At 43.6% G+C, this 18,434-nt stretch overlaps 1 protein-coding gene across 1 annotated transcript in view; it reads left to right on the top strand.

Moving 5' to 3' along the window:
• Window positions 1-10,460, top strand: part of PKNOX2 (PBX/knotted 1 homeobox 2) — a 202,754-nt gene extending 192,294 nt beyond the window's left edge. The window contains 4 exon segments of the mRNA XM_075190372.1: window positions 3,560-3,636; window positions 5,171-5,265; window positions 5,268-5,348; window positions 9,510-10,460. Coding sequence (XP_075046473.1) covers window positions 3,560-3,636; window positions 5,171-5,265; window positions 5,268-5,348; window positions 9,510-9,724 — 468 coding nt within the window. The 3' untranslated portion in view covers window positions 9,725-10,460.
• Window positions 10,461-18,434: the final 7,974 nt, after the last annotated feature.

Genomic DNA, 18,434 nt, shown 5'->3' with positions numbered 1-18,434 from the left:
ACACCTGGAACTGAACATTCATTTCCAATTCCAAGCTGACATTGGGATAAAACGTTAGAGTATAGCCTAATATTGGACTCGCTTTCCCAGTGTTTTGTGGGACAAATATTAGGACCAGACTATTCCATGTTTGTGGTGGATATACTTCTCATGTCTCCTGGGTAGTCCGATGACCTTAATGTTCCTGGATAATATTAGGACCAGACTATTCCATGTTTGTGGTGGATATACTTCTCATGTCTCCTGGGTAGTCCGATGACCTTAATGTTCCTTGATATTAGGACCAAACTATTCCATGTTTGTGGTGGATATACTTCTCATGTCTCCTGGGTAGTCCAATGACCTTAATGTTCCTGGATAATATTAGGACCAGACTATTCCATGTTTGTGGTGGATATACTTCTCATGTCTCCTGGGTAGTCCGATGACCTTAATGTTCCTGGATAATATTAGGACCAGACTATTCCATGTTTGTGGTGGATATACTTCTCATGTCTCCTGGGTAGTCCGATGACCTTAATGTTCCTTGATATTAGGACCAGACTTGTTAATTCTCCTGGTGGTCATTAGGATCTGATTTTCATTCCCCTCTGGACATTATGACCTGATTGCTTATTGTTGGATAATATTAGGACCAGACTTTTCAATTTTTCTTGGTGACATTTAGACCTGACTTCTCATGATAGGTTACATAGGTTGATGTTGTCAGTAGACATTAGGCTTCTCACTGTTTCCAATCGAATATTAGGACCTAACTTTAAGTTCCTAGCGGAGATTAGGACTTCTCGATGTTCTTGGATGGAATTACAAGACAACTTTTCAATGTCACCTGTAGACATCATACCAGACATCTCATTCCATGTGGACCTTAGGACCGAGCTTAGAGATGTTCCTGGTGGACATTGGAATCTGTCTCCTTAGGGTATAGCTACAAGGGACGTGTCTTGTGATAATACCAGCTATAGATATTGGAGGTGACAGATTTTATAGCTTTCACTTGTAATTCTCAATCTGTCCGAGTCATTTCCTCATTCATTTTTGTTTTTCACTCACATTTCTCAGTCTTATTTTTCATATGAACTTGAAAGTCAACTCCATTTAGTCTGATGAAACTATTGTGGCATTTAGACACAAATCACGTTCAGGAGAGGAAACGTCTCATCTTAATACATTTATATCACCTTTTGGATGGTTTTTGCATCTGCCTCAGAACAATGATACAAATCTGAACAAGGAACATTTATTTCTACATATACTTTCCCCACCAAGAGCACTGCAGCCACTGTCCACATAGTGGTGGTTTATGGATCACATTTACAGGCCCCCAGGCCTGATGCCACTAATCCCATGTCACCTCCCTCCGACTCCTTCATTTGCCACAATCCCCACTAAAAAAATTATTTACAACTACCATGCATGACCTATAACAACATAATTACTATGCAATTAAATTAAAAAGCGGTTTATATGAAAAATATGAATGTTCTGTTTATTCTACTGTTACATTTGTATAATATTTGAATAATAAATTACATAATATGTATAAACGCCTGTAAACGGTATCTGTATTACCAGTGAGTGATGCGCAGCTGCCAAGGTCATTAGGAAACCTTGTGTATTATAAGCAGTAACGCAGCCACGACTGTATATTATTATGAATATTGGGCGTCACCTCTGATTTCTGTGACCTGTGTAAGAGGGTTCTGCCTACAGCCAGTCACAGAACTCCTCTGACATCTAATATCCATATTTTACAGTATGGAGTGCATTAGCCCATATGTTATAAATGAATACATCATGTGTTATAAAGATTTGAGCATGGGGAAACTTACGTAGAACATGCACTCATCCTTTATTGTTTCTTTATATATAAATTCTCTTACACGTCCTCCTCGAGTCCTCTCGCAGTCCTAGCTGTTGTCCTCACTGTATTTGACCCTCCAGATTGAAGAGACGGAGTCGCTGGCCAGATTATTATTGTTTTGAATCAGAGTTGGGGCAGCCGGGTGCCAGTCTATGAAGGGCCCATGCTGGGGGCCAGTGAGGCATGGACTGAAGGCAGACTGTCATTGGCCAAGCAGGATCTGTAGAAATCCTGACTGGTTAATGATCACACAGCCACTACAACAAGAGCTTGTAGCCCTTTCATGTACACTCCCCGGTGACCTGCACCCTATCAACCACCGCTCACCCCAGCAAACGCTGTGACCAGACGTACACCAGTAAGGGGGGATTGCTACAGTGACTATTGTTTGATTGATAGAAAGTGAGCATCTTGCTAATTTGTTGAACTATAGAAATCAGTTCAGCAGAGTGCTGCCCCCTATACCCAGGGTTACATCGTATGCACACAATTCGGGGCCTGGTGTGGGCACTCTCTGTAATAATGCTACTTTCCACACCATTCAGGTGTGTAGTGGGGGGCAGGACACCTGTGTGTGACATTACCATGTGCCCCTGCAGCTTATGTACCATATAACCACCAATTATTATTTACACTACACGCCAAGGTATCATGGAGCATAGAGTGGACTGTGGTGCAAAACATTAGTGATTTCTACGGACCGCACTGTATCGTAGTAATGACGCTTGTGTTATACTGTAAAGATCTAACTCCACAGTACAATCTGGTGTAGCAATAGCAGAGGAACTCTGGGATTTCTCTTTTGTTTTCTTACTTGTGTCTGCTGCCACCTAGTGTCCATTCTGGAGATTATTTTTTTCTTTTTTAAAGTCACTACAAACCGCATAGATACAAAGTACTGATATTTAAAGAGTGGAAATAATGCTCTCAGCTTAAAGATGTAGATTTATTACAATCAGTAAATAATAAAATAAATACCTCTTTAAATTGAGAAGTTCATGAAATCCAGACTGTATTTTCGTCTATTAACCAATGGAAGCGGTCATGGAGCTTTCTTATAACCTGTCTCTCTCTGTAACTGAGATGAATCCATTACTTATATACCTCCTGCTTCTATTCAGTGTGATCACCATACAAGTCTATTCACAGCAACAGACTATTATTAGCACCACCCCCTCTCCAAAGTACAATAAGTCAATTGTGTAGAAATTAATCATAAGAAGGAAAACTGTACGTTTTGCATAGAAAGTGGTGATATCTAAAGCTCTCAGTTACCATCACACTCTATGTATCACGTTGTACAGTTGTTCCATCAGACGCTGCTGTAGAATATCCCCATATAACTTTCTTTTAATCATCATTTCTCCATTATCAGACCACAACTGTGTATCCTGTACATGTCGTGTGTGGAGCTGGGCAGCTATTTATTAAGTCACACTGACTAAAGTCAAAATGTCAACCTCTTCCTATTGTAACAATATTCGGGGTTCAAAGCAAATTGCTCATCTACATATCAGTCTTCTAAGGTGCCCCAGATCTCACTAGTGACTGAGACACTGTGTGTAGGTGATGGATGGACTGTTTCATTACCCGTCTGTTCTTACACATCATTATAGCGCTTATGTGAGACAGGTGATTTTCCTGTTGGTGATAGAGATCCAGAAGAAAGTAACTGATGTATATTGTATATTACAGCACCCGTATCCGACAGAGGATGAGAAGCGTCAGATTGCGGCACAGACGAACCTTACGCTGCTGCAAGTCAACAACTGGTGAGTGTCCGGGGTGGGCTCTGTGTGTTCTGTCTTATTAAAGGGTTCATGGACAATAAATGAAGTCCCAACCGACAGACACAAGCAGCATCATTATAAGGTACTGACTGCCTCCAGCAAGTTATAGAACAGCTCCATTACCCGTCATAAAACTGCTCTTCTGCCAAAGTGTAAACAGCTCTGAAAAGCTCCGTCATCTAGGGGTGAGCAATGGCTGAAAGCTGTAATGGTCCATTATCCTGACATAAGACTGGAATAGACTAATTAGTACATTATTGATAGTTGTACATGAGCAAATATTAAATAAACTGTAACGTATATTTATTTACACTGCAGTAGTTTTATGTTCATTATTAGCCATCGTCTCAGATATCTGCTCCTCTACTTATGTATATTCTCCCGTAGATGCCTATAACAAGTTTGTAGGATATTTGCTGACCCAGCCCAATCTCAGGATGACATTTACCTGATGACAACTTCATAAATGTTCTGTGCTTAATTGTAGCTCCCACCATGGATGAGCTACAATTAAGTTGCTTTACGTTATCCCCTAGGCCAGGCTTAGCAAATCTGCGGCTCTCCAGGTCTTGTGAAACTACAAATCCCAGAAAACCCTGCTAGCTCTGGGCTGGCAGAGCATGCTGGTACTTGTAGTTACACATATAGAGGTTGGCCAGGTCTGTCCTTCCTAACATGTGAGCAGACACAAGCTGTTGTATCTGACACTTCTTTCCCAGCTCTCTCATATTTTCAGACCATGCCCACAATATAACAGAAAATATGAGATGCGCCTTCATTCTCCAAAGGTTTTATCAGATTATGGGAATATTTGAATGTACAATTGTGATCCATCCCAAACTGTACAACTTGGGGTATAGCAGGATGTTGGCCTGTGTTAGGATCCTGGCAGTGACATTTGTATTATGTGACATTATTGGTTAAACTTATAATGTTACCATGTGCTGTTGGAGGACAAATGCTTCCATTTTAAGACTCTGTGCTCCCTCTAGTGGACAGAGGTAGAACTCCCAGCAGGTTCTCACAACTCTGTATAAGGAAGGTAGAGTCATTATATACTGTGTTTAAATAAGTCTTAGGGGTATATTTACTATGCGGCGGTTCCGATTACTGGCGCTTTGAAGTCATTTTCTTCAAACAACAATTATATTAAATACGAAACCCATTGAGCTTTGTCTTTAATAAAAGTGCGGTTTAAAAAAAATGACTTGAAAGCTCCGGGAATCAGCGGCATAGTAAATATACCCCTTTGTTTGTAATGTTTAATGACTTTAGTTTTCTTTGAAATGGGAAGTTGTTTTGAGGGCTGACAACAGGCCATATATAAAGGATAACCCTGTCTAATGGTTTCATGTATATTGTTGTAGTTGGGTCATTCTGCAGTAAATTATTGCTGATTATGACGCACATATCTCTGAGATCCAGAATAACGCACGTTATACCCGTCTAGCTGTCTTCAGAGTTGGATCAGTAATACGAGAGGAGTGTCAGTCAGTGATTGTGGTCTGTGTTCTAGGTTCATCAACGCGAGGCGGCGCATCCTGCAGCCCATGTTAGACGCCAGTAACCCTGATCCAGCACCGAAAGCAAAGAAGATAAAGTCTCAGCACCGGCAACTCAGAGGTTCTGGCCCAACTCAATCGCAGCCGGGGTCTTACAGCAACAAGGAGTGTTACCCGGGACCAATCCTGATGGTGAGCTGTGGTTATTCCTATAGTGGGGTCTGTGGGTAGTAACTGTTCAGGAACATTGCTGTGATGTGGTTGTTATATGTCAGGCTGCTTAATATAAAGAACTGTGTTATTCTAGAACCAGATATTTAAGCCGAAGCTGCAAAATATTTCCTATCCACATCAGACTTCATGTCCATAACCCAACAAGAGTATTACAGGTCCTAGAATATCGGATAAGAAAGTACATTAGTTTGCAGTTAGCTCGATAACAAGGGTTGAGTCTGAAGCTGGCCCCACACGGCCACTAGTGGCGGGATCACTCGTGGGTGGCCAGATGGGACTAGTATGGGATAGGCAGCATTTGGGCCAAGTGGGTGATCATTTCAGCCATCGCTGGTGCCCGCAGAATGACCTGCACATGGCCAGACACAGTCTATAGCATCATCTTCCAACGGCATTTACCAAAATGCACGAGCCTATTACTGTAGCGTCATTTTCAGGCATTGCAACATTTCAGGGCAACACACACGGCGATGTCCGGCCAGTATCACAGCGTGTGTGTGGCCACAAGTGAAATTCTGTCAGGATATAAAGCCCTTTACTAATATTCAGCTGTAAGAGAGATACATTTCTCATTATAGCTGTACTGTATTTAGATTGTATCTCAAATTATTATTTTTTTTTCTCCAAATGTTGCCCAATATCTATTATACCAGAAACTGAGGTTGCGATCTCATTACCTGACCCTACACAATCACATCCTCACACTCACTCTAGCCCTAGCAAGTATTCAGTGCCACCCACTGACATTCAGCCGTTCCCCCTGTGTAGCGCTGGCTGAGTGTAGTCCTTCCACTGAAGGGCTGATCGTTGGTCTCATGTTACCTCACATGGACTCCTTCAGCCTCCACTTTAACCCTCTCTCTCAATCATCCTATTTGGGGGACACTGCTGTACCTTGGGCTATAGAGGGCATTGTGCTGGGAGTCAGGCAAAAGGTCCACTAAAACTTATTTGGAGCCTGCTCCTCCCCTCTATGTCCCTTCCCTGTCCTCAGGTTTTTCATTTGCACCTAGGGAGTAGCACACCCATTTTTGTTTAGGGTCTTATTAAATGAAATCAAAATAAAAAACAAGTTAAAATATCTGCAGCTTGGGCAGAAGCTCTGAGGACACGGATAAAGAGCGCAGGCTGTAAGTGCTAGTTCAGACACTTCTGCCTCTCTGGAAGTCTCTCCATCGAGAGAACTGTCCTCTTCAGGCCCAAAACTAGAGGAAAGGATCCTCTCATCCAGTCTATCCTGATCCCTCTTTTCTCTGAAAAGTTTAAAGGAACTGCTGCCATAGTGGTCACCAAATATTGCATGGTGGGTTTCCTCCCCACCCACGAATCTCTTGCTCTTTTGGCAAGATCCGTCTCCCCATATCAAAGCGGGGTAGGAGAGCAGTCTCCACAGGTTTGCGGGTAATGGGAAGAATTACATCACTAGTTCAGAGCAATAACCCCAGGTATATCCACAGCAACAAGGGTATTCACCAAGATTGTGGCGGTCAAGGCTGCTCTCTGAGGGTCAGACGGGATGATGGTTATTCCATATCTGGACAACCTTTTTGATGAAGACAAGCTCTCTTCCATACCATTTTGCTCTTGCCAGCGGAAACAGTGGGTTCACATGATTAGGTGATAAACTATGAAAAGTTCAATCCTGTCCCAGCTCAGTGTATATTTCTTCTGGGTCTCCTCTTTGACACCTGTTGTCAGAGTTCTTTTACCAGAGGAGATGATTCTGGCTATTCAGTAACAGTTGAAAGCTCTCAGTTCTCCATTGCATGACGCCATGAGGGAGAGAGGTATCTTGTGTTAAAACGGTGCAGTTTGCTCAAGTCCACTTTCAGATTTTCAAGAACAGGATGTTAGTCAGGTGGTCAAGATCCAACCCTCTTGTGGCAACACAGTTTGCACCAAGGGCCATCTCTTATTCATCTGAGGCTAGCCCATTGTGACCACAGATACCGGTCAGGAAGGGCGAGGGGTGAGCCTGAATCTCCGACTTCAGGGACTTGGGCCCCCAGAGAAGTAAGGCTACCCGTAAATCTTCTCAAGTTCAGACTGTTGCTCAGTGCTCTGGCGCAAATTCAATCCTTCTTAAATGGCTGACCCCTTCAAAGTTTATCCGACAATGCCACAACTGTGGCATATATAGCCATCAAAGGGCAGAATCAGGAGTCTTTTGATGTAGGTAACGGTCAGAGATATTGTACAGGGTGGAGGGTTATACCCCAGCAATATCAGTGGTATTATCCTAGGGGTACAATATTGGGAGGTCGATTCTTGAGTCAAGATGACGTTCATTCTGGTGAATGGTCGCTCCATCTGAATGTTTACCAATAATGCCTCTTCAGCTACTAAAAGAAGGCCAAGAGAGAGGGTTGTACCAGTAATTCTGGTAGCACGAGATTGATTGAGTTCATGTTATGCCAACATTCTAAGTATGTGAACAGAACCACTGATTTGCTAAATCAGGGCCCATATTCCTCCAAGACTGAGCTTGGCTGGCTTTAACAGCAAGCCATGATTCTTCAAGCTAAGGGCTATCAGTCATTCAGGCTATGATCAAGGCCAGGTAACCAGACTCATCTAAGACTTGCCGCAGCATGTGAAAAACCTACATATGCTGGTGTGAACGTTAAGGAGTTCACTTCATCTGGGCGCGCCCCTTGTCCTTCTTACAGAATAGCCTGAACAGGGGACTGCGAGCAACCGCTCTTAAAGCCCAAGTGTCCGCCCTGTCGTAGGCTGTGTTTTCTTCTTGGCCTTCTTCACTTCCAACCTCCCTATGTCCCTCTAGTAGGTCCTTTTCGTGCTATGAAAGTGGCCATTCGATCCTCTTGATCTGTTGCTATTAAATTCCTTTTTACTGACCATTGCTTCAGCAAGAAGGGTATCTTAAAATGTCTGCCCTGTCTTACAAGTCCCCGTTTCTTGTTTTTCACAATGACTGGGCTGTACCAGGCTCCAAGCCTTCTTCCAGCTCTGAACGGTTTTGAAATTTCACCTGAACCAAGATGTAGCGTTCTGAAGTGATAAATCTCCTCCCCTGTTGCATGTGAAGCTTCAAGGATTTATGTAGACAGATCTCTATTGCGTGGAACAGATGTTCTCCTTGTTCTTTATGGTGCACTTAAGAGATGATGACCAGCATGGCATGGAGCCCTGGTTCAACATTTGTCAACCTTGTCCTCCGTCCGTACTTTACCAAATTCTACAGGCTCAATGTCTGTTTCCAAATGTGTCAGCTTTGGACAAAAAGTTTGTGCAGCAATGTCTCAGCATTCACCCACCCGGCATAAACCCCCCCCCCCCCCCCCCCCCCCAAAAAAAAAAAAACATCCTTTTGCTGGACTTTACATTACTGATCCCATCTGTAAACATACTCCTGCAGTTTTCCGATGTACAACAATGATCTCCTTTCCTTCCAAAACTACTTCTGTGCTGCACCATTTCTGTGGAACTCCCAGCCTCAGTCCATCAGAAGGTTCCCTTCAGACCCAATTCTTTATTCCAATTGTCCATAAACACAGTAGTCTCCTCTCTCCCCCTCTTCTCACACACAACCAGACCCTGTCTCACATCTTGCAAATTATTCAGCAAGGTCCCTACCACGTGTGCTATTTAATTTGAAGGGAGTCATTTACAAATACTGAAATTTTTTTGGGGGAGAATACATCTTCTGAATGGAGGTGTTGCTTAACGTTTGGTGGGACACCTGTTGTGCATGTTACAGAGGAAGCACATTGGTATGTATATATATATATATATATAAACAATGTCACATTGAAATAGCAGCAGTCAGGTTGTCATATTATATACTTAGGACAGTCTATCAGGTAGAATAAAGGGAAAGGTTCAAATTAATAAAGGAGATGAAAACAAATGTGACCACACGCATTGAGGTGAGGTTTTTACTTTTGTCAATTTAGGAATTTCAGTCTAAGACCAAACATTTTTTTAAAACGCTGAGTAAAGGGTTTACATCTATGAACATAGGAAATGGCTGGAAGTTCTGATGTATGAACAAAGCAGATTACATGTCTGTCTCTGTGACGGCTTTAGTGACGCATACAGAATACATATATAAAGTGGCGGTATACTGTGTATAGTGAGTGTGCTGCTGTTTTACAGGTTCGGTGAATATAGACAACCTGCAGTCTCTCTCCTCGGACGCGCTGTCTATGCAGCAAGCCTTGATGGCAGCACATGATGACTCGCTGGACGGGACAGAGGAAGAAGACGACGAGGAGGAGATGGAAGAGGACGACTTGGAGGAGGACAGTGAAGATCTTCAGACAACAAATGTCAGCGACCTTGGCTTAGAACAAAGTGACTCCTTGGAGTAGTGAACTGTCCAAGCGACACCCACACGCGCAATAGAACTGATGCAACCTTAGCCTTGGATTATCATTTGTAATAATCGAGTCCTCTGTGAGTTACCGCACCTGCTCGGGTGGGAGACTAATGTCCTTCCTCTGCACATTTGGTGGAAACAAAACCGCCAAAACGGGACACAATCTCTCCACTCCCGCAAGAACCACGAGGATCTGGAACTTGTATAAGATGCAGTTTCTTGTTCTGTTCTTCAAACAGAGGAATGCAAATACTCATTACCCCTTCCCTGGCGCCCGTCCCGTGTCTGACAGCGCCCACTCCCCGTCCCCGGCTGTTATTTAAGTGACGGACACATGTTTACAAAGCCACGTGTTGTGGCCAATTTGTTTTTTTTTTTTGTTTTTGTTTGTTTTTTAAAGAACTTAACTTGTTTTTAGGTAAAGCTTCTTTTCTGTATTATTATGACTGAATGCTATTGAAATGTTAAGGTTCTAAGATCGCCCTATTGGGTGCATGTATTTATAGCTATACTGTATAAAACACACGTATATCTATATGTACATTTATATACTTCTCATGTCTATATCAAAACAAAGTTTTCCCACAAACATTTGTGTGTAAAATTGTGGAACCACATTTCCACCCCCCCAATCTTTCAAATGATGTAATATTATCAGACATCTATTTTGGCAAGTAAACCGTTTTATGAAATTTCCATATAAACAGAGTATGACAATTATAAAACTACCCGTGTGTGCGCGCCCGTGGCTTCATGGTATGTCTTCATGTCCCGGGAGACGAGGTGTGATTACTGACAGGCACTGATACATGTAGAGGGTGAGGGGGGGGGGGGGCAGCTCCTCTCCTCTCCTCCCTCCACGTCTTGAGTACTTCCCAAGCTGGCTTCCGCTACATAGAAAACAACCTGGGTGGATATATCCTAGGCCGACATGCAGTACTTAACCTTAATTACTTTTCTTTTGAGAGAATTCATATTTTTTTGGCTTCACTCCTCGATCCAAGCAATTCACCAGAAAAGGGGAAGGGAGGAAATAAAGAACCAATTAGTCAGTATGTACTGCATAAATTATTTAGTGGCCGACTGGAGAACATGTCTGCCAAATTGAGTAGCACTTGCTGATACAACATCCGGATGATAATGACTGGAAAGGTATTGGTGGACATCCAGTCTGCTCTCTGCACAACTCCGTCACAGAAGCCTGAGCCTTCTTTGCTAAATATTCAGCTATTGCTCGTGTTGAATGGCTTTCAGTGCTTCAGGTAATGGCTGCTCACTCCTCGTGTGTCTGTATGATCCCTTCTCTGGTTCATCTGAACATGGCTATTGTAGAAGAAACATATCCTTTCTGATGGCCTGCAGGTATCGCAAACAATTGTTCTATTTTTTCTAAACTCCTGTGTTCTAGACAAGAATATAGAGCTGACCAGATCTAGTTAATGTAGTTTATTTTGGTTGCGGAAAAAGTTTGTAGCATTACTTGTATTGATGTGGACTGTAGATACCACTTTCGGTTAAAAAAAAAAACCACAGGATTATCTCTCAACAGTACTCTATCTGAATACATATTTAGCAAAGGTTCCTTGCACCATAGTGCTTTTATTTCCCCAATTCTCCTGGCAGCAATCACTGCCACTAGAAACAACAATTATCATCCATTTCACCCGTACTTCTTGTCGCCGTTCAAAGGGGTCATCCACAAAAGTATATTAAAAGGTACAATGAAGCCACAAAAGGTCTGATATACGAATCCTTTATACTGCTGGAACAAAACGTATAATTAGTTCTTACAAAGCTAGTTTGGTATCCAGCAAGATGCTTCACCTTTACCAAGTCCATTTTGTAGGAAGTCTTAGATGTTTGGAAAAAGTCACTGAAGTTGGATTACACCAAGACAGAAATGTTTTTCTTAGTTATTCTTATAAACTCCTTTCTCTCTGAGCCCGTCATGCTCACTTTCCAAGCCATCAAGGGTAGATAACATTTTGATGTAAAACCGAATCTTGTTTTAGCAAATCCTCCCGCAGAGGTAGAGGCCGTGTCCTTTCTGTAAGCATTTCCCACGCTCTTGAGAACAAAGGACACCTTGGCCAAAATGGAAGAGCAGCTATTATTTCTGTTTTCTCAGGACATAAGACATGAGAGGAAAAGGAGGGAAGATGTATCCCAGTTGGAACATCCATGGAATTAACCAATTCCTTCTCTTTCTGGAACTTTGCCAAAAAAGAAACCTGGGTACTTTGGTATTGTGGCTTGTGGCCATTATGTCCATTTGTGGAAGCCTGAAGCTGTTTACTAGTAGCTGGAATAATTCCTGATTTAGACTCCACTCCCCTACATGGATTTGTGTGCGACAGAGGTGTAGTGGGTTAGTATGTTCTGCTTGCCTTCTACATGTAACGCTGCTAGCGCTCTTACATTCTTTTTTGCCCAAAGCATGATTCTTGCCATTTCTGCCATCATTGGTTTGCTTCTGCTTCCTCCCTGATCATTTATGAAGGCCACCATGATTCTGTTGTTTGAGTAGATTCTTAGATGTTTTCCCTGTACTGGATACTGGAAATGTTGTATTGCTTTACAAATGGCTCTGGTTTCCAAGAAGTTAATGTGCAATTTATTTCATTTCTGTGACCCTGCACCTTGTGCTACATTTTCTTGAAGATGTCCTCCCCATCCTGTCGTTCCAGAGTCTGTTGTGAGTATTAAAAGAAACATTCCTCTTCCCTGCTTACAGATCTTCTGGCAGCTTGTGACAATTTTGTTCAAGAGCTCCAGTTGGAGATCATGTGCTAAACTGCTCACAGGACTACTCCTATTGCTGAAGAAAACATTCCCAATGCCCTTTACTTATCGTTGTTCAATAATGAATCTGTTACCCTGGATCAATATAGAATTTTTGGCTCATCTTTCTTTGGGCAATGATTTCGTGTTTGGGATGGTGTCTTTTTGGACTCCCAGTAATTTTATCTGATGACTTTTTCTTGTTCATCCCCCATCCATGTTGCTATAGAAAACTTATTACCGGGGCCGTTCACAGGCCGACTACTCTTTCGGACTCGCTGTTGTCCAAATATGGTCATATCTTGACACCTTGCCTCCTTAATTCTGCCATCAATGTGACTAAACACCTTGGTGAAATATCTCACCAATATCGCCAGTCCAAAAGGCAGACGTGTAAACTGCAAATGGCACCTCATCCAAAATCTGAGAAATATCCTGTACTGTATTGGTACAGGAACATGGAAGGAAGCATCCTGAAGATCTATAGATGTCAGAAAGTCTCCTTGCTGATGGTTTTTACAATGGAATTCACCAATTTGATTCCATTCAAAAATGTTTGGCATGTACAAACTTGAGTGTTTTCAAATGGAAAATTGTGCAAAAAAGCTCCTGAAGGTTTCCTGACCAAGAACAGTCTGAAATAAAAAATAAATAAAAGAAAAACCCTTGCCGCCTTGTTCTGGAGAAACTATTGAAGATTAATGCAATTTCTCAAGACTTTGTAGACTTTCATGTAACACGTCCATCGTTATCTTGTTTGATGAGGTTACTGATCAGACAAAAAGTTCCTTTGGGATAATGACTGAATTCTATATCCCCCACTTTATAACGTCCACCACCCACTGATCTGAGATGGGATGGGTCCATACTTCTGAAAAAACGGGATTTATACTTACGATAAATCTTTTTCTCTGAGTCCATCTGGGGGACACTCCTTAACCATGGGGTTGAGTCGGGGGGAGCATATCACCCCCGCCAATTCCCCACATACCTCAGTTTGATTACCAAAGCCCTTAGGATGATAGGCCAATCAACCAAGACACACCACTCAACAGAGGGGGGAGTGGAGATAAAAGAAAACAACGAAAAAGACGGGGCGGATCGTAGTGTCCCCCAGATGGACTCAAGAGAAAAAGATTTATCGTAAGTATAAATCCCGTTTTCTCTTTCATCCATCTGGGGGACACTCCTTAACCATGGGGACTTACTAAAGCAATCCCTCTGAAGGGTGGGACTGCTCTGATCTCCTTGCACGTAGAACACTACGGCCAAAGGAGGCGTCCCCAGATGCAAATATATTAAATTGGTAGAATTTTGTAAAGGTATGGACCGAGGACCAGGTGGCTGCCCTGCAAAGCTGGTCCACCGTGGCTCCAATACGCCCCAACCGACCGGGTAGAATGGGCAACAATACGCTTCGGCACAGGGAGATTAATACGGACATAAGCCTCCCTGATAGTCAGGGTAAGCCATCTGGCAATAGCTTGCTTAGATGCTGGCCATCCCCGTTTGGAAAAGTCAAACAAAACAAATAGAGAATCTGTCTTACGTATCTTTGCAGATCTCTTAACATATATACGTAATGCCCTCACTACGTCCAAATATTTATTTGTCTTTGTTCCAGGAGTCTGAGGCTCCTCTCTGAATACTGGAACAACTATATCCTGATTAATATGAAAACCTGAGACCACCTTAGGGAGAAAGGACGGAACAGTCCTTAAAACTCCTCTATCCTCATGAAAAACCAGATAAGGTTCCTTGCAGGATAAAGCTCCCAGCTCCGAGACCCTTCTGGCCGAGGCGATAGCAAGCAGGAAGACTGTCTTCCATGTCAAGAACCGCCACTCTGCTGAGCGTAGAGGTTCAAAGGGAGGCTCCTGCAACATGCTAAGGACCAGATTAAGATCCCAAGGCTCCGCATGATGCACGTAGGGCGGCTGGATGTGAAGGACTCCCTGTAGAAAGGTCTTAACATCCGGAAGCTCCGCCAGCCGCCTGTGGAAATACACTGACAAAGCAGATACCTGAACCTTTAAGGTTCCAAGTTTAAGCCCCTGCACAGGGTAAGGTTGCGAAAGATGTCACCATCTTTCCCAGCAGCTTCGAAGACCTGGCTACTGACAGCCTCTTGTCTGACAGGATCCTGCCTGCCCACTCCATCTAGGACCTCAACTTGTTCTGTGGAGACAACATTCTGCTGCATACTAAGTCCCTCACTAGTCTCAAGAAAGTCATTCTTAGACAAGGGATTCTCTGTGACCTTTTCAGACTCCAGAAGTTCGGTCATAGACTGAACAACCCATCTAGCCTTAGCACCCCGAATGGGTGTGACTAAAACCTTTTCCCTTACTGGAAATTCTAAGCCTGTATAGCTTCGTTTAAACGAAGCAAATTGACAGCCCTAAGCCCTTTCCGATTTGACAGAAGCCAGTGACGTAATTTTTTTTTAAAACCTGAGGTGAGCTGGTCCCATGAATTCTATCACGATATTCTGGGCCTACTCGTCTACCGAGGACCCTGTCTGTTGCTGGGCAAACCCAAGCAGCCGTCCTCCCACCCCACCCTCTGTAACCAGAGGTGGGTGGTAGTCATGGCGGAAAAAGCTCTCCGCTCCGCAGGGGCAAAGGATGACCTTCCCCTACGGGACTGTCTCCTGGATTCCACAGCCCCTGGATTGGTAGTCTGGCCTCTGCCAGACCCGCCCCCGTAAGGAGGCTGTCTGAAAGAACTAAACCTAGGCCTAGCCCTAGGTCTTGGAGTATTTACAGGCAAGGACAACTTCTTGCCCCCTGAAGCCTGTAAAATCCAAGAGTCTAATTCTGGACCAAATAGCATCCCACCCGTATACGGGATGGATTCTAATGATCTCAGACTCTGAATCCGCATTCCAAGCCCTTAACCATAACGCCCTTCTAGCTACTACAGCTGTAGCTGAAATAGACGAAGCTATGGAGTTCCTCAAACACATTCCCCTTCCACTGGCTCTCCTGTGTGATTTACTTTAACAGCGTTTTGCCCTTTCTGTTATATTAGGGGAAAACCTGTTAGAATGTGTTCCCCGCTAGCGCTATCAATAGCGCGCCATCCTCAAGAATTCACTGCCATCCCATGGGAGGAGGAACTTGGTATACTCCAGCTGGCTTCCGGGGAACCTCAGCAGTAAAGGCGCTCTCTGCCTAATGGCAGCGCCCGTCCTGCATCAGCGGGGAGTCTCTTGCCGACTGCTTCCCGCTGTGAGAAGCGTTTCACCCTCTCTGTCAGCGGGGCGGCCGCCCCCCCCCCCGACAGGCGCTTCTCCCACGAGTCAGCTCCGTTGTGCGCGGAGCCTCTCGCCGCTATCAAAAGAAAAAAACTGCCAAAGAAAAGGAAAAAACCTATTACCAGTGAGTGAACCCTGTTCACTGTCTCTCTTGGAGCTCTTCAGGTGCAACCTTCTTCCAAGGGCACCCAATTCAAACTGAGGTATGTGGGGAATTGGCGGGGGTGATATGCTGTCAGCTGAAAAAAGTTAACTCTTTGGGTGCCAGACTCCTCCCCCCGACTCAACCCCCATGGTTAAGGAGTGTCCCCCAGATGGATGAAAGAGAAATGTGAAATTCTGCCCCCTAGTGGTGTTCTTGGAGTCTGCTCCTGACAAGTCATCGTTGTGAACTTTGATTTGCTCTACCAGCCTTAGGTCTGAACGGTTGACAAGACCGTCTAGTTGCAGTGTAGAAAGTCTGTCTAGAATATCGCCTCCGTAAACTGCTGATTTGGGGAGAATTTCTAGTTCTGCGATCGTGTGGCAATATGTTTAATTTCCCACTAGACAACTTCTGTATCTAACTGTTCTTTGACTGGGCGTCCGCTGCCCACGGGTGTAACCATCTCAGGCCATGGCTCTTGCAAAATCACCAGTGTCCAGCGATGCTTCAGAGATATTCTATACCTGTTTGGATCATTTCAATGCTTTTTACTAAATTTTGTCTGTACTGAGGTTTTAACACCATAACCTTAAGACTGTGGCTACTGAGCCCATAGCCACTCTTGACTTTAAAGTGGTTCATGATGAAACATGAATATTTGTCAAGGAACGCTCTGCTCTTCTGTCCTAGGACCACCATCTTCCAGTGGAACGGTTGTTCTAGTAGACATTCCAGCTATAGCTGCATCTACTCTTGGAATTAAGCTCCATTCGGAGCATCCTCATCCCCAAATGGATAAATCTCCTCTAACATGCTGTTCAAGAAAGAGCGCTAGTTGTAGTAGAAAATGCAGTTTCACACATTCCAATGGATTTATATATACTGTATATATTTAAGTAAATGTTCCACTTTATCCAGACTAAACAACCTCGGTGTGTGTTTAATTTCTCTTGATTCATCACTAGAGGAATGTTCCTGGAGAATCCTCAGTATCTATATTCCATATCTATACTTGGTAGAGATCTGGTTCGGTTTAACTCCTTGCAATGTATACAAATCATCTTCAGTTACAATGATTCTTTCATTTACGCAATAAGATCCATAAATTGTTCAGGAGACTGTATCGTTCCTTGGTTTTGAGAATTTTGCATAAAATTCCCCCTTACTTTAACCAGAATCTACAAGAGTACCGAGAATGGATACACTATTACTAAGAATATGAATATTTAAAGACACCCCTAAATTAGGGGCTTACCTGTAGCAGGTGTACTTCTCTGATTGGACTCGGGCTCCATTTTGCTGACAGACATGAGGCTGCTTGCACTGTTTGAAGCGTTAACGCAGGATCTCCATTTGAACAAGGAATGCTTTTTGTAGCAGTTGTGAGTCCCACCGTCATCTTCTGGTGCCCAGGGACGATGCAGGTCCTGCAAACATGCAGAACCCTACCAAGGCTACTCCTGGAGGTAGCAGTGAGGCAGTTCATAGGTCACCATCCAGACCTCAGCTTACCCCACACATGGGTCATGGTAAGCCCTACACAGAAAACAACAAACTCCCTGCTAACACGTCAAGCTAGAGCCAGGAAAAGACGTGGAGGAAGGGGAGGAGCTGCCTTATATAATCTGAGGGGACATTTTTGTTTGACCTGGCTCTAGCATAACAAAATAAAAACAACCTCATAGTAAAGGCTGCCATGAAGGAGTGAAACAGACATTTTGTTTTGCTGAACTTCAAGGGCTATACACTACATATATGGAGACATTCCTGATTTATCAGTAGACAGCAGACTATCTGTACAAAACAGACTGATTCCATCACACACCAGGTGGCAATTTGACAGCAGATGTCACATATCCCACCATACAGGACAAGAGAAATTGTCCTATACAGATGTCAACATACACATAAGAACCAGGACAACTTGTGTGGTTTGTTTTTTTTTTCACCCCAATAGCCAAAAAAGTACCGGAGTTTGCACTGGCTATAAATGCACCAGCACAAAACCTAAAAACCATCCTACAATTGTAACACAGCCACAACCTAACTCTACTGAAATCCAAGTCTTACCTGCAAATCTAGTCTACGTTCCAAAGCATTACCAGCTGGGTGGAGGAAGTTTGTTTCATACAAAGGTGCATTTGACACCACAATATACCTGCCTACATGACAGGAGCTTCATATCACTACTCTGTGCTGTTCGTTAGATAATGGAAGTAGCAGGGTCCTCTATCAGTCTGTGACTTCCTCTTGGATTCCAGTGTCTTGTCACATGCAGCCCTGTCCTCACTAACACATCACTCATCTACTGATATACTCTGTGCTGCTGGAGGACCCTGCTCCTTCCACTATATAACTCTCAGTCTGACTTCCTGCTGCCTCCACCATTGGCCTCGTGGACAGATCACTGCCTCCCACATGATCAGCGCACACACCTCTCCATTTGTGAGCATTCTGACAATCTGATTGGTTATTGGCTGTTCTATTCCCGCCCAGAATTCTCAGGCAAGCAGGAGA

This window comes from Mixophyes fleayi, chromosome 11, assembly GCF_038048845.1.
Source record: "Mixophyes fleayi isolate aMixFle1 chromosome 11, aMixFle1.hap1, whole genome shotgun sequence".
Taxonomy (NCBI): domain Eukaryota; kingdom Metazoa; phylum Chordata; class Amphibia; order Anura; family Limnodynastidae; genus Mixophyes; species Mixophyes fleayi.
This window is presented reverse-complemented; position numbering and strand designations above follow the sequence as displayed.